Source organism: Amphiprion ocellaris, chromosome 17, assembly GCF_022539595.1.
Source record: "Amphiprion ocellaris isolate individual 3 ecotype Okinawa chromosome 17, ASM2253959v1, whole genome shotgun sequence".
Taxonomy (NCBI): domain Eukaryota; kingdom Metazoa; phylum Chordata; class Actinopteri; family Pomacentridae; genus Amphiprion; species Amphiprion ocellaris.
Window position 1 is genome coordinate 2085141 of NC_072782.1, and position 23544 is coordinate 2108684.

The window sequence follows — 23544 nt, forward strand, 5'->3', positions numbered from 1 at the left end:
GACGGAACTTTCTGATGCACAGAGGTCTTTAAAACTTGCTCCATTTTGGCTGATTTATGATCAAATTCACAGATTGTTTAACACCTCAGACCTACAGCAAACTGTGCATTACTAGAGTCAAACACAGCTGTTTGGCAGCATTAGGTTTATTTTATAAACCTCTGCTGTAACCACGAGATAAATTTAAACTGCAGTAAAAATAAACTCCAACAACCAAAATTGTACCTGAAAAAACTCCTTCAAAGCCCAGAATCAGTCCCTGGGTGAGTTCAGACAAAGACACTGAGTTAGAAAAGATAAATATCTCCGTTTCAAAGCCTCCTGTGTCTTTTTAGTGCAAAACTACAGTCTCAGTTTGCAAAAAACTTCATATTTTACCTCTTTAAAACATAGATGCCAAACTCATTTTAGTTCAGGTTCCACATTCAGCCCGATCTGATCTCAACAGGGCCAGACCAGTAAAATCAGAATATAATAACCTAGAAATAACCAAGAAAAAATGCAAAACAAAACGAGAAACAAAGCAACAAAAACATGACACAAACGATAAAAGTCAGACAAAAACGAGACAAAACAACAAAATTACAGCTTACTTTTCTGTTTTTGTGTAAAATGTAAATTAAGCAAAGCTGCGGCAGAAATACTGGATTTATTGATTAGTTAATGTGGAGCAAGAACAGTGTTTTGACGATCGATTCATTGTTTAAGCAAAAATGTGTTGATTTTAGGTCCCAAAATGAAGAATTAGTCTGTTGAATTTATTTTCTTTGGGACTGTTGTTTGTTACGGGCATTTCTTTTACTGTTTTCTGTGGTTTGATTGTACAAACAATCCATTTTTGAATAAATAATACGGTATGCAAATCAGTAATTAAAATAGTGGTTTAACTAATATCTCTAATGGAACTACCACATATAGTTATTCCACTACTTTAATAATTTTTTAATGAATTGTTGAAGCTAAAAATGCCAAGCTTTTGTTGAATTAGTCTGTTAAGTTAGAGTAAATTGAATTTCTTTGGGACTGTTATTTGTGAAGAGCATTTTTCACCAATTTCTGAGGAACAAAATCCGCAAATCAATTAAAATAATGGTTTAGCTAATATTTCTCATGTAATTATTACATATAGTTTACTCCACTGCAGCTTACTTTTCTGTTCTTGTGTAAAATGTAAATTAAGCAAAGCTGCTGCAGAAATCCTGGATTAATTGATTAGTTAATGTGGAGCAAGAACAGTATTTCTTTAACCATTTTCTGTGGTTTGATTGCACAAACAATCCATTTTTGAATGAATAATTGGCAAATCAATAATTAAAATAGTGGTTTAACGAATATCTCTCATTGAACTATAGTTATTCCACTACATTAATTAGTTGTTTTTCTGAATTGTTTCAGCAAAAATGTCAAATATTAGTAGATTTTAGGTCCTAAAATGAAGAATTAGTGTGTTGTGTTGGAGAAATTGATAAATTGAATTTCTTTGGTATTGTTGTTTGTGACGGACATTTTTCACAGTTTTCGATTATTGAAGAAATAATCTGCAAATCAATCATGTTTTAACTAATATTTCTCATGTAACTGCTCCTTATAAATCAGTAGGTTACTCCCTCCTCTGCCTGTAATTTTCCTTTGTGCAGCCTTTAAACTTTAAACAATGGGGCAGATAAAGACTAGGGACAGAGATAGAAAGGGATATATATATGTATATATATATTTATGCATGGTGTGAGTGTGTAGTGTGTGAATCTTATTCCCAGGACAGTAAATCATTCATGATGACAGTAGAAAGCATCAAAGCACCATAAGATCTACAGCTGCTCTATGTGGCTGTAAAACCATCAGAACCGAGGGACAGAAATAAGAGCTGGGAACGTAAAACATGGATTTGTGAAATGAAAACGGGTTCACACGTTTTATTTGTCACCTGCTCACCTGGTCAGAGCAGGAAGCTGTGTTTCTGTCATTTATCTGCTGGATCTAGTTTGTTGTCTGGAAGACGGATCAACACTCGGAAGAAGCCGAATGACAGAAAATAAATTTCTACCTGCAGCAGAGGACAGTCAGGGACAGAGAGCAGAAATATGATGCAGCTTTAAACAGTGGCTTATGAGACGCTAATAATCTAACTTGCAATTGAAAACAGGCAAATAATTAGTAGTTTGAAGGCTTAAAGCTGTGAGAATTACATCCAACTGACTGGAAGAGGCCCAAAAAGTTGCTCTGACTTTTCCCCTTCCAGTTCCAATTTATTTATAATTGAATAAGACCGTACAAAGAACCCGTTTTGATTTGTGTTTATTGCAGACAGGACAATTTATGGTGTTTTCATTGATTTTAAATGTGGTTTCATTCATTTGTATTAAATTAGATGTGAAAATACACAAACAGAGCGCATTTGTAAACATGAATATAGTAATATCTGTTAAAAACAGTCCAACAACTATATAAATACATTTTAAATGCAGCCACACGCCGCATATAAAGATATTTTTGAGTGTTTATTAATGGACTTATCAATAGTTAGCCATGTATATGTATAATGACATGATTTATTTTATTACACCTGTTTTTTATCTATATTTATGTATGTATTTGTGGGTTTTCTGTGGGTCAGACGAGGAAGAATCTGAGACGCCAATGAAATCATGACATGAGGGATAACCTTAAACCATTTTTAACAGTTTGGTCAACATTTGTGCAATACTTCTGTCACTGAAATAGAAAATGCTCTTTTAGGATGCATTTGACATTGAATTTTTTTGCACAAAGTTACTTTTATAAGTCAGTTTTTTTAAAAACAACATGACTCAGTTAAAAAAAAATTTCTTAAAACACAATTTATCAATTCTCTGGTATGATTTCAGCATCTGATGGAGAGAAATGAACATCTCATCTGTTCAGGATTTAAATTAACGCCTCCGTAGTAAATAAAATAATGTCCTGGTTCTGTAATTTAAGGAATGTATAAAAATAAGACACGTCTTTCTGATACATCTACAAAGAAATGTGTATCTTTGTGTGGTAAGTCTCACCTTCTGGGGGGTTCTTTTCCTTTCTTTCTTCTCATAAACATGCTCAAGTTTTCAAATAACTCTCCCTAAAAGCTAAACCAGTGTTGCTTTAAAAAATACTACAATAAATTTCAGAATATAAAAATGTAAAACATTCATTTGCCCCCCAAAACAGGTCTAAAATAATACTTAAATATCAAATAATTTATAGTAAATAGGATTTGATTTGCCATTCACACATTATGAGTTACTGTTGCCTTTTATAACATTAATAAATGGTTATATTGGCTTAAAACCACCTAAATATGTGCTATAAACCACTTGTAGACACTTTTAGAGTAATTTCTCGTTTCTTTTTTGGATAAATTAACAAGTTTAAAGGAAAACTTATCAGCAAAGCCAACATTGAACTAGATTATAAAAATATAAACTTAAAACTTGTGTCTCCTTTGCTCGGCTGGTGAAAAAGTTTCATCCTCCGAGCAGCTCTGCATCTTAAAAAGTGTACAAGAAAAGCTCCAGAGGAAGTCGTGAACCTAGAGAGCTTTTTTTTGTTTTTATTTGCAGCATGGTTTCTTCTGAGCTCCCAGCGGTCCGACCGTCTTCCTTTTTGAATCTCGGTCTGTCGTTGCTCCATCCGTCTCTCTGACAGCCTGTGCTGCACATGGACACATCCTAGCACACATAAAACCAAATGTCAGCTCTTCCTCCTTCCTCCCGTGTGATGTGGAGAGCAGTCGCTGCCCGCCCAGGCGTATCCATGGCAACTGGCCTGCGGCTGGTTGACGGGGCGGGGACAGTGACATCACCACTCTGCTTTAGGATCACAGAGATGGAGAGATAGAGATAGTAGCACTGGAAGGAGAGAGGCAGGTCATAGCCTCATTATACTCACATGCACATGCACAAATAACATGCTTTTCTGCTATAAAGATAACTACAAATTCTAGGTTGATTTTTTTTTTGATACTGTTGATCCTTTACACAACGTGTTTCCACCACCTACTAAATGCATTATTGCAAGTTAAAAAGTTTATTTTACTGATTTATTTAAGGGCTGCACTGTCGCCATGCAGCTGGAAGATCCCAGTTTGCGTTCTGGTCTGGGTCTGGAATCTTCCTACATGGAGTTTGCTTGTTCTCCCTGTGCATGTGTGGGTTTTCTCCAGGTTCTCCCACTTCTTCCCACAGTCCAAAAACATGCTGAGGTTAATTGTAGATACTAAATTGAACGTGAATGTGAGTGTGATTGTTTGTCTCTATATGTAGCCCTGTGATAGACTCCACCCCCTCCTTTTTTTTCTTAAAGGCTACTAAATAAAATAAAAAACATGAAAAAGCCAAAAAAATAAAAAATAAACAACAGCTAATTTTTAAACGTGTTGATTGTAATGGGTATTAAGTCGGCTAGACACAAACATTTCTTTAGTAAGTTTAGTAACATATAAAAAGTAGTTGGAATGACATAATTTTAGGAGCAATCAACTTAATGCTAATTCTCTTAGCTCAGTGTAGTTCGTTAGTTGAACATAAGTTTCTATAGTGCAGTATCTGAATAATGAACTACTAATGATGAACTTTATGCAGAGGTAGGATTGCTGGAATTGAGGTTCTCTTTCTGTGTTTTCGACTTTATTCAGAATCGTTTTCCTCCTCAGAGGAGCAGGATGCAGTGCAGCAGCACTCTAAACCAGATATATTCTCCACATTATAACACAACCCACAACAGGACTGATGGGAGAAGTTGTAGGGGCAAAGGTGGCAAGAAAAGATGTTCTTCTCTGACTATGTTTAGCTTTTGACCACTAGAGGGTGTCAGACTCATGCATTTCCACTGCCAGTGTGTCTCTTTGCCATTCACACATGAAGCTATGAAACTATTAAAATTACACTTAATCCATTCTAACAGTCCTGCAGCACCAACTTCTGATCAACTTTTAGGTTGCAGTTTGCTACTGTGTGTCTGTGTATTATTGGTGTATTAACAATGAAGGATTCCAATAGATTAAGTTTGGTTTCAAAAAAGTTCTGAGAAAGTTCTGCAAAATCCTACTAAACTTTTTAATGAAAGTTTTCTTTTAATTCCTAGAATGTTCCCCCTAAAATTGTTGTGCCCTAACATTCTCAAAAGTGAATGGTCCACGGAGAAAGTTCTTCCTATGGAACATTGTAGAACATTGAGGGAATGTTTTATATTTTCTATAGTGTTCTCTCAACAACATTCCCAAAACATCCTTAGAGCATTGCAGCCAGAATGTTCCATCTTCATAGATATATTAGTATAGTAGTACAGGAATATCTGACAAGAAATCATCTGAGGTCTTGAGAACATCTTAAAAATGTTTTTAGAACACCCTAGCTTTGTCGTCATTGTGGAAACGTCCTACAGAAGAACGCTCCATAATGTGTTCTCATTGTTAAGGCAAAACCGTCTACCTTTAATGTATTACAGAACCACAGCATTATAAAATGTTCTCTATGAAAGAAACATTCTTTCATCTGAGGCCGTGATAACAACTGGAAAATATTTTCTGAATGTTGGTGTGAGAATGTTTTGTAATCATGGAACATTGTGAGAATGTTTTATAGAGAAGATTCTACAACGTGTTCCTCAACAACATCTCCAAAACATCCACAGAACATTGCAGCCAGAATGTTCCACCTTTGTTGACATATCTCAGAACAGGAACATCGTATAAAGAACATTCTCTCAGACAAGGTTTCGACAATGTCTTGAGGAAACGTCCTACAGAAGAACGTTGTATGACGTGTTCCCTCAACAAAAAAGCCAAAACATTGTACTTTACAGGAATGTTTCATAGAGAACGTTTCAACATGTGTTCCTCAACAGCATCTCAAAAAAAAAATCATAGAACGTTGCAGCCAGAGTGTTCCACCTTTGTTATTGAATATTTTATTTAAAAATCATCTGAGGCCTTGATTAACATCTGGAAAATATTTCTTGATTGTTGGTTGAGAACATTCCTCCGTTATCATGGAACGTCACCTGTGTTCCTCATAACATTAAAACATTATGTTAACTTCATAGGAATATTCTCTTAAAATGATCTTTAAACATTTATTTCAAACCTTTTCTTTAAAAGATTAGTGGAACTTGTAGGTAATGTTATCAGATGTAGGAACGTTCCCTGCCAGCTAGGATGCGACTTCTCCTTTCATACTTCTTCCTGCATTCCCACCTTATTGCTGCCTTTGTTTGTATTGATTTCTTTCTTTACTCTCAGTATTTCTTACAGTGTATGAACTGATTATCTGCAGAATGAGTCCCTGCAGCAGAGAACCAGTGGTTCTGTGTTCTAGTGGTTCTTCATTAGTGTTGACAGGTCATACTCACAGAGGCTTATTTAGATTTAGATGCTGAAAAATGAGTTTATGATGAGACAGTTTATCCTCATCCCGCTAGGCCCTGACAGGGATTTATGTGCAATAGATGTAGCAGATGATAGATACTGGACTGAAGGATGCACTTATACGTTAATACACTACCTGACATGGTAATAATGGAGTGGGATGAGAAAACTGTGTCCTCCTCCGCTCACGAATCTTGCTTCTCATCCATTTGGGCAGAGACCTCGTTCAGCTCAGAGGAAGCGGAGGTAAAAATCCATTTCCCGCCAGAAAAGGAAGGAAAAAAAGGAAATGAGATGAGGAGGTGCAGGGAAGAGTAGCCAAATGAGAGGCAGCAGTGTAAAGTCATCTGCTGGCCTTAGATAAGACTCACCGTAGGTAGGGGCTGACCAATCTTTAATTTCCTGCTCAGTTTTTTTATGTTTGTGGTCCAAAACAGCATCTGTGGGTCTGAACAGGTCAGCAGAATTACAAAGCCCTTTAGTGCTGAGGAGCGAGGCGACTGCTAATAAGGCCAGTGAGGAGAGATTAGAGGACTTTACACTCCCATCTTTACGTAAATACTCCTGCAGGGTGTTGTGTTTCTAAATCTTGTGACTGTGCTGACTTCCAGACAGCAGTTTAGTTCTGAAGTTGACACAGAAAGTAACCTGATAAACTGTATTGATGGTCTTTATTTGGGCAGTAAAATGAAGCGATTCTTTGTCTTTCTGTGTTCTTGAATGTCTCTTCCTTCAGTTTGTGAACATCTTGATCGCTAACGACAATTTCAAAAGATGTTTTTGTACCATCATTGATGAAGGAGAATCTAAGTCACAAATCAAGGGCCAGAGTCTAAGACTTGACTGCATTCAAATGTTAAAGATCTTCAAAAAAAATCACCAAGAGAAGTCAGCATTCAGAGGCAGCAGGATTTATTATCAACAAAAATCAGGAGTAGTTCTTAGCAGTGATTAACACCCCAAGAAAACCAGACATACTGAGCTGTGCTTCATCTTTATGCTGTGAGTGTTGGTCATTTTTCCATGCCTATAGGACGTATGATGGGAGAGAGAGTTTTGACACCATTATACTTTTCTAAATCTATTGGTCAGATCTTGTTACCAAGATATCTTATTTGATTGTCAGGTTACACTTTACAGAGGACATTAAGTTATCTTTCAGTCATGTTTCACAGAGAATATATCCAGGCATTTTACTTCCCATCTTACTCTCATTATTTTGTGACAGATTTCATGCATAATATACTTGTATGTATTGTTATGATTCCAATATATATTAAAAGTTATAATACCTAAAGTATACACCATTATGTATTGAGCACTCCACATTTCATCTCCTAGAAATCATCAAAGCTGTGATCTCTTATCAACCCTTCAGCCATCCTTGCAGTTTCTTCTTTTCCTTCGCACACGTTCAATGCAATCATAGCATCGGTGGTTATTAGAATATTCAACATTAAGTACTTCACACACATAAACTACTCATTAATTGAAGTAGCGTTTTCCAGGATTACATCATCATTCACTTTCACTACTCAAAGAATATTACACATCATCTGTTGTCTGAAAATGATTGTCTTAGTAAACGCTAGTTTCCTCCGTCTTTCACTAAATCTTGCTCTAAACAGTTTTCTGTTGGACAGATGTGTGCGTCTTGAACCAAACCTGAAATTTTCTCTTCCTGAGACCCGCAGTAGAATCAATGCTCCTAAGGACTAACTGAATTTGGAAACTTTTAGTGCCTGTTAGTGTGAATATTTGTTTTCCTTATTGATTTAAACACATTTTCCATTTCTAGTTTGTTTCTGTTTCTTCTTGTCATAATAAACCATACAAGTGTGAAGATTTTAGTCTGGTGACCCCAACATTAATTCATCATGACATTTGTCAGACTGTGGTATCCGATGATTTCAATATGTATTCTAAAACACGATATATTGGAAGCATAGTAAAGCAAATTGGGTTCTGTTTACTGCCCTTAAGTACTGAAAGGTGCACAATGTTTTTCTTCTGTACTCTTAACAATGTTTTTCTAATATTTTCTGGTGTATTCCAGTAGCAGAGTAGTACTGTTGTGTATCCAATCACTGAAATCATTAACAGCAGTGATTGATCTGCCCTTCTACACTTCTTTTGGCTACATTCCATTCTATTTTTCCCACATTGTTTCATCTCTGCATTGATTCGTCTGTTGTACGGCATGTTGAACTTTCTTAAGAAGTCAAACTGAGTTCATGACAGTCACACCATCACTTTCTGAAGCTCTTCAAGGACACACAAGTGCTTTCATGAATTGATTACACATTGTGGTGCTCTCGCCATTGTTGGGTGAATGTTCCTCATACCATCAAGGCTAGAGTTAAATATAGAGCGTTTATGTATTATAGCTAACTAATAAATACACTCAGATATTAAGCTAGAGAAAATATTAAACTTTCAGAAGCTTCCCGGTTGTAATACTTTACTCTTACCTGCTTTATGCCACGGACATATTTATAAACCATACAACCGGATAAATATCCGATGTTCCTCTTCAACATGAGTCACATATGTGGCATTATAATGGACAATACCCTCCGATAAGATGCCGGCTCTCTCCAGCATGGACGGTGGTTTTACAATAAGCCGTGCTGCTATATTTGTTGCATTCTCTCTGCGGCAAGGACAGTACAATGAATGGACCCTTGAATCGTGTCATTTCAGAAAACGCTGACTGACCCCGACCTGCCGTGATTATTGTGATCCACAACAATACCTCGAGGGCACCATTACATAAGGCCAATATTATCTGTTAAAGGAGCAGTCAGTGTGTGGGATTTAGTCATGAAACTGCAGATGGCAATCAATGGAAAGACAGAAAAGGCCCCTTCTGTCTTCACTGTTGGTTTTATCCATTCTAGGCTAATGGAGAAACATGGTTTAATGTGGAAAAGTCTCATTCTGAGGCAACAAAAACACATCAGCTGTTACTGTCAAGTGATCCCACACTAATGAAAACAAAATTCTGAATATTATGCTCGAGTTCTGCCAATAGATTCACCTAAATCAGGAGTGTCCAACATGCGGCCCGCGGACCAAAACTGGTCCTCCAGAGGGTCCAATCCGGCCCTCAAAGTGGAAAAATTACAGAGAAGACATTAACTGTAAATTGCAAATTAGTAAAACTATGCATTTAAAATAATTTCTAGACCATGAAAAGTTGTTTTGATCATAAAATAAAATACTAGATTGTTCATTGTTCGTTTGTCATTTTGTGTGTTATTTTTGTAATATTTTGTCTCGTTTTTTGTTGTTTGTCTTGTTTGTCTGATTTTTGTCGTTTCGTTTCTTGTTTTTGTTGTTTTATGTTTCCCTTTTGTCTCGTTTGTGTTTTTTGTCTCATTTTTGTCATCTTGTGTTTCACTTTATTTGTTGTTTTTGTCTCATTTTTGACATTTGTCCATTTTTTGTCACTTTGAATCTTATTTTTTGTCATATTTTGTCGTTTTTGTCTGACTTTTGTCGTTTTGATCATAAAGTCCAATACTATATTGTTCAGTTCCAGATACCTGTGACTAAATGTTCTGTTCCTTTGTAGATAAACTGTGATCTGTAAGTTGTAATGTGGAAATGATAAATTGAAGCGTAATGTTAAGAAATTTCCAGTTGTTCATAATGTTTTCTGTAGCATTTTTGTCGTTTTGCATGTTTTTTTTTTGTCTCGTTTACATTGTTTGTCTATTTTATGGTCATTTGTTGTCATTTTTGTCTCGTTTTTGTCGCTTCGTAACTTTTTTATCTAATTTTTTGTGTATTTTTTGCTTAGTTTCGTTTCTCGCTTTTGTCGTTTTGTGTCTCGTTTTATTTTGTGTTGTTTTTGTTGTTTTTTTGTCTTGTTTTTGGTCTGACTTTTGTTGTTTGTCTCATTTTTTTGTCGCTTTGTTTCTCACTTTGTTTTGCTTTTTTCCTCTGTTATTTATATGCTATTATGATTCTAATGGTCCAGCCCACTGGAGATCAGACTGGGCTGAATGTGGAACCTGAACTATAATGAGTTTGACACCCCTGATCTAAATCCTACACACTGGACCCTTAAGAAACTGTATTCAGTTCTTTGTTCAGTCGATTTCAGTTCAAGTACTGCAGAGATAACAGATTTGTGTGACAGATGCAGCCAACAAAAGCTCTACTTCCTAACAACCCAGCAGCTGTTCCAGCCCAACACAGCTTCCACTGCAATGTGTGTGTTTATTGGATGTGCAATATGCCGTTTGGTGTGTGAGTGCACGTATGGAGGACAGTACTTGGTCAACACAGTTATCAAAGCTTTGAAAACAAGCCGTCTTCAGGTATCTAACACCTACACATCCCTCTGCTGAGGTGAAGCTGAGCAGAAACACTGGCAGATGGTGAAGCAGAGACTGTGGATTTGTTTAGTCAAACATCAGTAATCAGCTCCAAAGCGTCAGGTTTTTCCAGTGGAGATAAAGTCAGATTTGAAATCCAAATAAAAGTCACTCGTGTTTGTGTGAAGAGCTTCAGATTAAATGTCCTCCAAACAGTAAACAGTCCAGAGGGGACAGAGTGTACAAGGGCTGGTTCATGGTCACTAATATGATAAGTGAGCTTCACTAATTCTTGAATAATGTGGGACCGTTGATGGCATTGTTATGAACCTTAAGTTCTCTTTTAAACACACACACGCTCACACACACTGACGCACAAATTCCTCATCTCCCAGAGGAGTGTGTTTCTGAAGTGAGGAAGCAACCCTAGTCCTCCTCCCTGACGGCTTCCTAGTATTGTTGCTGCATCCATCTCTTAAACGTATGAGTGAGCGTGATGTGTGCGTGTGTGCGTGTGTGTGTGTGTGCGTGCGTGCGTGCGTGCGTGCGTGCGTGCATGTGTGTGTGATTGAGTGTGTGTGAACCCAGGTCTGTTTTAGGTCCAGTTTAGGGAATGGTACTGATTTCTTCACATTGTTGTTTCCAGACACAAAAATGTCAGATTTGGTTGTGTAGACATTCCTAAGACTCTCTGAGTAGCAGGGGGGTGTCGCTGCAGTCGTAAAGCTGCTCAGCATCCTTCATCAGGCGCTCAGTGAGGATGTAGAGACTTTTCCAGGCAGGCAAATCTCTTGACCAGATGCATGTTTGTAATCTCTCATTTCTACCTGGTTCAGTCCTGTGTTTTGAACATCTGGAGTGTATCCCGGAGATACTGAGAGCAATCTGGAGTCCGTGTCATGATCAAAAACAGATTCCTGCTGTTTACTTTCACGCTTTGTTGCAAAGAAGCACAGGACATCTTTCTCTGTACAGGGAAGAATTCAACAAATGTTTCAGTGTCCTGACAGCAGTTGATCTCTTGCTTTTTGTGTGTGTGTGTCTGCAGGTTGGAGTCTGAAATCGGTGCGCTTGAGAGCGAAGAGTCTCAGATCTCGGCCAAAGAACAAGTTCTTCGAGAGCGTCTGAAAGAGACGGAGCGCTCGATAGAAGACCTGCAGAAGGTAGAAGAGCATGACGTTAACCCCACAGAAGTTTACAGTTCAGTTACATCAATGTTTAGTTGCAGAGTGCTGTTATGTTAGAGCAGGGGTGTCCAACATGAGGCCCGTGGATCAAAAGCGGTCCTCCAGAGGGTCCAATCCGGCCCTCAAAGTGGAAAAATTCCAGAGAAGACATTAACTGCAGATTGTAAATTAGTAAAACTATAAATTTAAAATCATTTCTAGACCATGACAAGTTGTTTGCATCAGAAAGTAAAATACTAGGTTGTTCATTGTTCTTTTATTGTTTTGTGTCGCATTTTTGTAATATTTTGTCTTGTTTTTGCTGTTTTTTGTCTGACTTGCCGTTTGTCTCATGTTTTTGTCATTTTGTTTCTAGCTTTCGTCGTTTTGTGTTTCCTTTTTGTCTCAGTTGTTCTTTTTTGTCATATTCTTGTCATTTTGTTTTTTGCTTTATTCATCGTTTTTTTTGCTTTTTGTCTCGCTTGTGCTGTCTACTTTTTTGTCATTTTGTTTTTCACTTTTGTTATTTTTTGTGTTGTTTGTCCATTTTTTGTTGCTTTGCAACTTTTTTCTAATTTTTTGTTTCTTTTGTTGTTTTGTTTGGTGATGTTTGTCTCATTTTTTCTCATTTTGTGTTTCCTTTTTGTCTGGCTTGCGTTTTTTGTCTTATTTTTGTCATTTTCTGTTTTGCTTTATTTGTTTTTTTGTGTATCGTTTGTGTCATTTTGAGCTTTTTTTGTCTCACTCCATTTTTTGTCATTTTGTTTCTCATTTTTGTCATTTTTTTGTCTCGTTTGTGTCATTTGTCTATTTTTTGTTGCTTTGTGGCTCATTTTTTAAATATTTTGCCTTGTTTTTGTTGGTATTTGTCTTTTTTTGTCTGAATTATGTCGTTTTGATCATAAAGTTGTGTTCCTTTGTAGACACTCTTTGATCTGGAAGTTGTAATGTGAAAATGATAAGCTGAGGCATAATACTGCTGGAATTGAACTTATTTTTTTAAAGAAATTTCAGAATATTTTGTGAAAAGATAATTCCTTAAATGTGAACATTTTCAGAAATTACTTTTTTACACTAAAACAAAGGAAAAAATTGGAGTTGTGGTAATTTATTGGCTATTATGTTATGATTTTATTGGTCTGGTCCACTGGAGATCAAATTGGGCTGAATGTGTCCCCTGAACTAAAATGAGTTTGACACCCCTGATTTAGAGCACATGAAGGAGTAAAAATGCTGTAGTCCCTTTGCTACTAATTAGAATTAAAAGCCTCAAAGCTTTTTGGGTTTGTATATTTGTGTTTACAGAACAGCTCTGTGTTAATTGCGCTGTAAAACTGTGTTAAAATGTGCAGGAATGCTGCTGCAGATGCTAAATCTTGAATGTACCAAAACAGTCTCACCACTGACATTTAGCAACATTTACTTTTCAAATGAAATTATCTATGAAGTAGTAATGGTTGTGTCGAGATACTTTTAAAGTAATAGTGGAGGTAAACAGGAAAATATCATCCATTATCATTCTGATATTGTCTCTAAAATAGATTTTCTCGTGTCTCTTTCAGAGTCTGATGACCCAGGATGAAGGTATGAGCGATGACACACACACACAAAGTGCATAAACACACTCCTGAGTTGTGTGTTTGTGTGTGTGTGGATAATAGTCTCGCTGAGGCAGGGGAGATGCAAGCCAGACCTCGCTCCAAGCACACAATCAGCCACGAGCAAACACACACACACACGTACACTTACACGCAAACACACACCAGCATGGAAACACACACACACACACACACACACACACACACACACACACACAAACCACACACACGCACACACACACACACACACACACAAGGCCATGACTCTGCAGCCTGCAGTCGCTGGCTTTATCCCCGTCTATTCACCAACAAGCCCCGTAAGCCCCCCGAAGCTTTGTTCCTGCCATCACACACACACACACACTCGTATAGACGCACAAAGCAGCAACAAATACACAAACACACACACATGCTTCTGCTGCATAAGCACTGAACCTCAGGGGTACTGGAGTTGCCGTGGACAACCGAACCAGAGCGTTAGATGGTGTGTGTTTGCGTGGAACGGGGGCGGGCAGGGTCACTCCGGGGTGTGGTTAGTTCCCCTGTTGGAGGCAGGACCGTGTGTTTTTGTGTTCAGGGTGTGGCTACACATCACTGAGGTGTGTGTGTGTGTGTGTGTGTGTGTGTGTGTGTGTGCATGTGTGTGTGTGTTGGCATGCGGCTGATGTTAGATTGTGTGTCCCTCACGGCTTCGTCCCGCTGACCATGTGTCATTTCCCCCCCGGTGCTCCTGCTCGCTAGATGCCACCGGCTGCATGTCCGCCCCTCTCTCGGACTGCATGGACCCCAATCCCAACCACCTGGTCCCGGCCTCGCAGCCCCGGACCGGCCCGCCTACCTCCAGAGAGCACGCCATACCAAGACCTGGTAAGACTGGGGGGGTGGAGGAGGAGAGGAAAAGAGGGGGAGGGAGGGAGAGAGAAGAGAGAGAGGGAGAACGAGGGAGGGAGGAAAGTTTTGGCCCTCGGCCAAGTTGGATTATAACCGGGATAAAGTCGTACGGAGAGCAGACAGTCGCAGATAAACACGTTTAAGTTACACGTCTGAGAGGAACATGACGCCAAAACACTGATAAACTCACTCTGAGTTTACATACTTAGATATAAATTTACTTAACCAGGAGGTAGCCACATATATGGAAGCAGATTAGTGCCTGGATCAGACTTATTTATATCAGCGAAACATGTAGACTTAGTTGTAATTGGTGTTAATAATACAAGCTTCAGGGCAGGTGGTGGCAGAAGCAGCATCAGCAGAAATCAGATCAGTGTATTAGCATATTCACATCACTTATAGTCTCCATTTTAGTAGTTTTACACTGAACACAGAGTTTATAGTAATGGATTAGTGAGTTTAAGGTTAGGTCGTAAGTTTACTCTTTGTATTTCAGCAGCCCTATAGTTGACTTGTTGAAGAAAAAAACTACCAGCTTGGATAATAAAGGGAAAATCTGGTCCCAGCTTGTGTTTACTTCATTGTATTTGGTGCTGCTGACTCTGCAGCGGGAGAAAAGCTCTACAATATAGAAGCTCAGCTTTTGGAGCAGAGTTAGGAAAGTAGACAGCTGCAGTGCTTTAGACTCATCTGCAGTGTGATAAAGAGTTTAAAAACAGGACTCAGGTATTATTATTAATTATTTATGATCCTTAACCATCAGGAAAGATCATTTAAAATGTTCTAGACCAATCCTAAGTGACCTTAAAGTGTTGTAGCTCACTAGAAAGTACCATTCAGTGTAAGATGTTTGGTCTGTTTCACTGACGTACGTTGAATCTGTGCTTTACTGGACCTCCAGATGAAGTAGTAACGTGTTGTGTTTGACTAATTGCATATAAAGCAGTAAACTCCTGTTGCTGATGTCAGGTTTTAGAGAACATTGTGTCCCCGTCCTCACCCTTCACTCCCTCCACCTTTTCCTCCCATCACCCCCCCACCTTCACTGCTCCCTCCCCACCCCTTCACTCTTCCTCCAAACCCCTTATGCATCCCCTCCTCCCCCTGTCTCTCTTCCACACCTCCACCTTTCTCCCCCCTCCTCACCTCCCCTCCTAACAGCGATGTTTGCCATGGAGATCAACATGCAGCACGACCCGCAGACCGGCGAGCAGCGCATCCTGTCGGCCAACCGCGTCAACCCGTCGGACGCGGCGTCGCGCGGCATCAAAGTCTACGACGACGGCAGAAAGGTGGTCTACGAGGTCAGCTCCTCCGGCGGCGTGTCCACCACCGCGGTGGAGAACGGGTGGAGCTCGGCACAGGTGGACCAGCTGATCCAGCGAGCTGCCAGGCCCGGGTCACGAGGAGGAGACAGCGGTAGGGGTCAGGTTACGGTGACCCCAGCTGCCCCGGAAGCCTACGTCTCCCCAGCAGACATGGATGATCTGTCTCCACCCTCCTGTGCTCCACCATCCATCCCCTCCAGCCCACCGGCCCAGGTCGTCCTCCAGAGGGAACCCCGGCTGGGCATGATGCCTCCTTCTGCTCCGGTCACGACCCAGCCGGGCTCCTCGGCCCACCCGGGCAACGAGGTGACCTCCCCGCCCCAAGCCAGCACGGACCACCCGGTCACCATGGTGTTCCTCGGCTACCAGGACGTTGAAGACATGAGCGAGAGCAGGCGGCTGCTTGGCTTCGACGGCGCCGTGAAGGCCGAGGTCGTCCTCATCGACGAAGACGACGAGAAGTCTCTGAGGGAGAAGACGGTCACCGACATCTCGGTCATCGACGGCACGGCGGCCGACCTGGTGTCGGGGCGGCCAGCCACGTCTGAGGCCGCCAGCACGGAACTGTCATCCGACGGCCGTGAACCCGACAGTGCCTCCTCGCCCCCCGCAAACCCAGAAGCCAACACGGCCCCCCCGCCCGGCCTCACCCCCGCCACAGGTACAGACAAGAGGAAACGCTGCCAGTGCTGCATCCTCATGTGACTGAATCTTCTCCCTCTTCCACCCTTTTATTATTCCCCTCTCCTCCTCTATCTCTGGATGATTACTAACAGAAGCCCTGCCTTTCTCCTCCTCCTCCTCCTCCTCTGGACTCTGATCGGCTGGCACACACACACACACACATGCACCAACACACACTCTTGTCTGACTTTTTGACTTTTTATTCTGTTGCATTATCACCTCTACATCTCTGCTGTTTCGTCACCCTGCCTTCCCATCTGCTATCTCCTCAGATAATACAGAATATTTCCAAAATCTAAATCACAAAGTAAGCTGTTGTCATGCTGCTATATTTATGATGAAATCAGACAGACAGATGGAGAAATGTGATGTTTGTTGGCAAACAGCTTAAACTGGGTCACCCTAAACTCCTCTGAGTAATCAGTAAGAACTTCTGGACAATCAGTCACACTGCTGTCTAACCAAACAGTACGTCTCGCTCTGAGGACAATCAACCAGATCATCACCTCTGATAAGCCAGATTGAAAAACATTCAAAAACACAGTCTCATTATTTTATTTCTCTACTCAGTCACTCCCTGTTCTTTCAATCCTGCTTCTGTTGTTTCCACATAAACACACATAAACAACCACACACCCAACGTACGAACTCAACCCACCCGCCTCCTTCCTTCACAGACATTCTGCTGAGGGTGGAGAGGTGGGGACTCGATGCCTTGGTTTCTTTATGTGCCTCTTCATTCTACCACACTAATAGTCCTAACAAAAAAAACATAATAGAGATAATTAGGTTTTATTTCAGTTTGCTGTTTATCTGAACAATTTCTTTTCTTTTGTTTTGAATCTCAAATGGCCATTGAATTGTTGGGACACTTGTTTCCATGGGAAACTGAGTTGTTGACACTTTAGTTAGCATTCTCTCTCGCTCTCTCTCTCTCTTTCTCTCTCTCTCTCCTGTTTCCTCCATTAACTCCAGCTATTCCACTGCTGAGGTAATTTCCTCTGATTCTAGTACTTCCGAACTCAGCAGCCAATAAGAAGCCGTGGAACACCTTTTGGCAGCCAGTAGGATCTAAACAGCCAACCTTTTTTCCAGTGTGTCCGAACACTATAGAGCACAGGAAGCTAATGGCAGCTTAACAAACACACTCTGGCAGTGAGGGAACACGTATTTACACCTATGGAAACAGAAAATAAAAGGGGTTACCACTAACAGCCGGGGCACAACGATGAATATTAACAAGCACTACCGGATAACTTCATTACAGCTGTGGTAGCTGTGCTCAAATGGGCTTTTAGGCAAAGATTATGCATCATTTGTATTCATCTTTTTATTTACTGAATTCACTTCACTGCAGCAGAACTCCATCAGAGATCCATTATGGTCTGTAGAATATAAAGAGACTGAAAACACTGCCAGCTCGTGCTATGGTCACCGTCCAGGCCCTCGTTTACAAGGGTGCTACAAACAGTCAAGGCCTGGGTGTCAAAACATCATATATATAACACAATACTCGGCTGGTTTTCAAAAAATCTCTCAAAATCACTACTTACCCAAGGACTTTCAGGTGTCTTTCATTCATGCTAGATGAAATACCAAGGACTGCGATGCTCCGTATGCATCTTGTGAACAGATTCTTGGAGAGTTGGTGACTACATACAGACATACCTGATGTTAGCATGGGGTCAGTTAAGGTGCATGGACCAGATAGTAGACCCATGGTTGAAGAAATCTGAAACAGCTCAAGAAAAAAAGTCTTAGGGAAGTTCTTCAGGTCCAAATCATGCAATTTAGGGGTATTTTGTGGCTCAGGTGTGCATTAAGTGGCCATGACAGCATTGCTTCAAATCAAATATGCATCTAAAGCAATGTCATTCATGTGAGAAATTAGTTAACCAGAACAATCAAACAAAAAAAGGAAATCTAGGGTTAGACTGGCCCTGAGAGCCTCAGCAACCATTTGTCTTTCTTCATTTTCAGTCATTTGTTAGTCTGCTTTACTGGTCCTGATCCCCGACTACAGAACAGAACATCTCTTTCTAAAGTGTGTAGTAACTCTGGGGATAGTTGCAAAGAGAATGAAAGAGAAAAAAAAGAAAAAATATTCTTCCAGCACTGAAAGGTCTCTTGATAAATCAGTTCTTTCCATACAATCACCCTTCGAACAGATATGCTTTAGCGTGATTGGCCGCTCCTGCTGTCAGTCAGTCCAGCTGGCCGTGTGATTGGCCACCGCCGGGTCCACCTGCCTGGATCTGGTTTCCTGTGTAGATAAAGAATGTAAATACGCTCTATATTCTATTTAGCGACGATTTTATTTTCCACATCTATATAGAACTCTAGAGATAATGAATTCCGACGGTACTAGACGTGTCCGATGACGCCATGCGATGACTGTACGAGTGCACAAATGAGAGCTTTGTATATTTTCATTCTCTCACTCCACTGCTTTGCTGTGTGTAATCTCACAATTAACCCCACACGACCCCCCCCCACCCCCCCTTTTCTGCCCATCGCCACAGAATTATTTTCCTCTATTATTTGCAACCAAACACGCTGTATGGCTAGCGGCTGGGGACAAACGTCGTCCTTGTCCCAGATTGGCTTGTCATTGCACAGCTGTCTGAAGACTGAGGAGACTATGCAGAGGAGTGTATTCTGGAAAGTACAGCATTAGTTCCCCTTAAAGTTTGATGCACGCACAAATGTGTAAAAGATGCAAAGCACTGACAGTATATACCTGCTAAAGGAATTACAATCTCAGAAACAAACAGATGAGAATGAGAGTGGAACCTGACCAATCCAGTTTGCCTGTTTGGGTGTGTGTGTGTGTGTGTGTGTGTGTGTGCGTGCGTGCGTGCGTGCGTGCGTGCGTGCGTGCGTGCGTGCGTGCGTGCGTGCGTGCGTGCGTGCGTGCGTGCGTGCGTGCGTGTGTGTGTTTTTGATGTAATGCAAGGAGCTGTACATGAACAACAGATTTGTCGAGTTTACCAGCCCCACTGCCACGCCTGCAGTGCTCCTCTGTCTCTGTAGGGGTCTCTGTTTTCCTGTCTGCCTGCCCTCATGGTTGTATGGACTGTTAAACAAAAAAAGGAGCCATTTTCTATTGTTCACACTCTCTTTTCTCTGGCAACTCACTCTGTACTCCAGTCTCACTCTGTCACATCCTCTCTCTCTCTTTCTACTCTGGTATCTGTATCCTCTCTCTACCTTTGGTCAATAAAGCTGAGTTTCTCCAGTGCCCCCCTGCTGTCTCTTGCTTGTTCTTTCCATCTGTCTCTAACTTTCACTTTTTCACTGGCTGCTGACAAAGATATCACGAGCTATCCTCACCGCACCCAGCTGTTATAATACCCACCGCCACTAACAAGCACGCACATTGTGTTTACAGCAGACACACAACACACACAAGATCCCAAGATTCATGTGTAATTATAGCAGGGAAAAATGATGATTAAGAGCAAATCCATGCCAGGTAAGGTAATTAATCGCTGCAAAGGAGAGGAAAAGGTGTGATAAGGCTTTTTAGAGCCAATTATTTAACCCAGTCGAGGCAACAAACAAACGAGAGCACGACAAAAACTCCTACATATGCAAAGCTAGAATTTACAGCCAAGTTTGAAGAATCACTGACATGATTCACTGACATCTTTGTCACTGAGAAAATCTCAGAATATTCTCAATGTGACAATGCAGGAAAAAGCTTCAAAATGAGAAAAACAAAACTTTCTTTCTAAATGTCAAGTTTTTCAATATGTGACCAAACTGATAACCTGTAATTTAAATGTAGGCTGGTTTAACTGCAGGGTGCTTTTGTTAGAAACATAAAGCATGTTCATATTATAGGATGCATGTACAAGGATGAGGATTCAGCGCCTTTTTTTTAAGTGATCTCCTGCAGTTTGACATGAAACATTGTTCTAATATTTGTGCAACAATCCCAGAGGAACTCATGCTGTTAGTGAAGTATCTAACGAGTTAACACGCTGCAAAAAATACTGAACTGTTAGAGCCAGCAGTGGTGGAGGAAGTATTGAGTACTAATATTTTGCTGTATAAATATTACATTTCAAGGAAAAGTCCTGCAAAACTGGTTGCAATTATACATATAGTGTCAAAAGTAAAAGCACCACAAGCAAAAAAAGTTAGAAACAGTAATATATTTGATTATTACTCACACATTAGTGTGTAAGAAGCATTTTAATTCAACTAAATAGTAGTTAATTGAGGTGGAGGTACATTTTAGCAAACTTATGTACTGCTGCTTCTGATTTCTTCATTAATCAACTGGACATTTGGTTTGTGAAAATGTAAAAAAACAGTGTCAGAAAAACAGTGACAAACACCCATCATCACAGATACACAACTTGTTTTTTTCCAACCAATATTCCAGACCTCCAAATTATAAAATAAACTCAAATTTCACCTCTGCTGGTGTATTATTTAGTTTAGTTTAATCACAGGAACGTGAGGACTGAGAGTATTTAAGATGGAAGATATGGAGAAATGTGGGGAGGAGGTGGGAAGATTGAGATGTAACTTGTTAGGTAGGAAAAACAAAGTAAGAAAAATAGATTTACTTGGATCAATATACATCGATTTAGTTTTGCAGGAGTTATAGTCATCAATATAATTACTGCAAGAAATGAGTACATTAACAGACCTTTCCACACCTCTGACTTACTGACAACTTCGCAGCAATGGACAAAGAAGATGAAAAAACACTTGCTGAGGTAAAAAAGAAACACTAAAACACTAGACACACCTGAGAAACTCAGTCCAAAGCACTGCATAAACATGGAGGTGAATAAAACACACCTCTCTGTATAACGAGTGCAGAAAAAATTAGCCATCGAGATTCCTTTTATACACGGCCGTCATCTGTCCTTTGATACCGCGTGTCTATCTTGGATGACGGACTGTTATTGAACAAAACACACATGATCCGGGGCGGACGGCTACAAAAACATGACACACTTTCCCAGAGCACATAATACAAGGTGATAAATGATTATACTGGAGACGTCATGACAGCAGCATCTGGAAACAGCATCCAGGCCACAGACACACCAGGCTTCTCCCTCGGTGCTCAGGATGGGTGTGTATTCTGTGATAATAAACTCTAATTGACTCATCATTAGCCAACAACAGCCGGGTGTCTTTTACAGAAACAATGACTGCAGATAATTAATGCACGCTCTAACGTAGAAGGAGGACACAGGACAGGAAGATGGAGAGGGTATTTAATGATGATGTGATTGGATGACAGGCTTTATATGCAGTCATCTGTAATGAATTCGTGGTTTAAGAGATAAAGTAGCTGATGTTTTTAAAGTATGTAATGAAGAGTTAAAGGGCAAAGTCAGGTGATCATTTAGATGTACAATATTCTTGGAGTTTGACATAAACTGTGCATTAAGTCTCTTGTCCAAGTTTCATGGGAATATTACCACTGCTGACTAATACTGCTGCTGCTACTGCATGTTGCTGTTACTAATACCACTGCCAATACTGCTACTGCTTTTCTCCCTATTGATGGGTCCTGTATTTTATTTGTACTCGGGCAAAAATGCAGAAGCATTTCACACTTTCTTACAAGAGAATGTGCTTGTAAGAAGTAGTATCATGCTGAATCTCAGGTTTCAAAGTGCTATATTATTGTTTAAATGTTTAAGCAGCATTTTAACACCAGTTAATTTCATCTGTAACATTTTAGAGGCTGATTACAGGTCAGGACTAGTTTATAAAATATAATAGTTTATAAGCTCATTCAAAATCTTAAGTGTATAAAATCTGCAAAGTAATTCCTCCTGAATGTGAAGTCCATGTCATTAGCTTTTCATAATATTAGTTTTGCACATGGATGACACACAGATCTTCTTTTTTTTATGATATATGAAGTAGCAATAATGGAAAACAAAGTATACACACCCTAAAATACTTCAATAAATAAACGCTATAAAAAATAAACACTTTAACAGCTTAATTTAACATTATAGTTGACTGGTAAAGACTGTATTTGTCACATCTGCTACAGCTGTAGTGGTGCCAGCAGCATACTGCAGTAGTGGCAGATGTTTTGGCAGCTGTAGTAGTAGTATTTAGAGTAGTAGTTGCAGTACCTGCACTGTAGTAGATCAGCAGAGGTAATAGTAGTAACATTAGAAATGTGTTTTGACAGACTCATGTTGATATTTTCCACTCTCACAGCAGCATGTTCCTTCAGCTCAGTGAGCGTGGGTGTCAGGAGGTTGAGGATGATAAGATATGAAAGAAGAAGCTCCTCGAGGTGGAAGTGGGCCACTGAATCAGCAAACGATAAGACCGAGATAGAGCAGAGACAGAAGCTGCACTGAAGACCGGGATTTACTGTCTGTGTCGAGCCAATGCAGATTTAAAAGAACTCTCATAGTGATGATAACTGACTGATTGACACAGTTATTGATGTACAATTACAGGTCAGACACATGTTTACATTGTTTTCTTATTACAATACAAGATTTGCATGTAAAAGAGGCAGATTTTCATTTATTCCAGCCATAAACTCATTTTAAAACACATAACAGCCCAGAAGAGGCTCATTTTCCTATTGCACAACAACATAATGTATGGATGGAGAAACCTTTTACATGGAACAACGTGTTCTGAAGATGTCAGAGTTTGGAAGTGTTACCGGGTTGTTGTGGAAATAAATGTGTTTAGAGATTAGATTTCAAATGAAGGATGCAGGCAGTCATGAATCTGAGTGTTATCAACTACTTACTTATAGGAATTCAAAGAAATAGCGCATCTATCTGGAGAAACTTCACACTTCACTAGATAATGACCATCAAAAATGACAGCGGTAACAGTTATTCATTTTTTTTTTGCTTTGTTTTATGACAGGCTACAGCCAAACACCAGGGGTTACCATGGCAACAGCAAATGGCTATCAAGCTCCCATTCCATCCAGACATCCTCACACCGCAATGGTGAGTAATGTGTGTCAAGGACAACTCTTATTACAAGATATTCCTCACATAATACATTCAAACACTTGGTCTTACATGTAAAGAGTCAGAGATTACGCCAGGCGACTGTCTGCCAGAAAACCTTTCATGATGCGGCTGAGAAGAGCGGGCTACAGGCTTACAGGCTTCCAAGCAGCAGTATCCATTATCCATTATG

General features: G+C 40.0%; 1 protein-coding gene across 3 annotated transcripts in view; it reads left to right on the forward strand.

The window, feature by feature from the left end:
- palm2akap2 (palm2 and akap2 fusion) overlaps positions 1–23544 on the forward strand; it is a 107611-nt gene that overhangs the window by 40203 nt on the left and 43864 nt on the right. For all 3 annotated transcript variants that reach the window (XM_055019088.1, XM_055019089.1, XM_055019090.1), the window contains exons 5-9: positions 11756–11870; positions 13436–13457; positions 14213–14338; positions 15527–16354; positions 23263–23348. In XM_055019088.1, the coding sequence (XP_054875063.1) occupies positions 11756–11870; positions 13436–13457; positions 14213–14338; positions 15527–16354; positions 23263–23348 (1177 nt within the window). The remainder of the gene's footprint in view (positions 1–11755; positions 11871–13435; positions 13458–14212; positions 14339–15526; positions 16355–23262; positions 23349–23544) is intronic.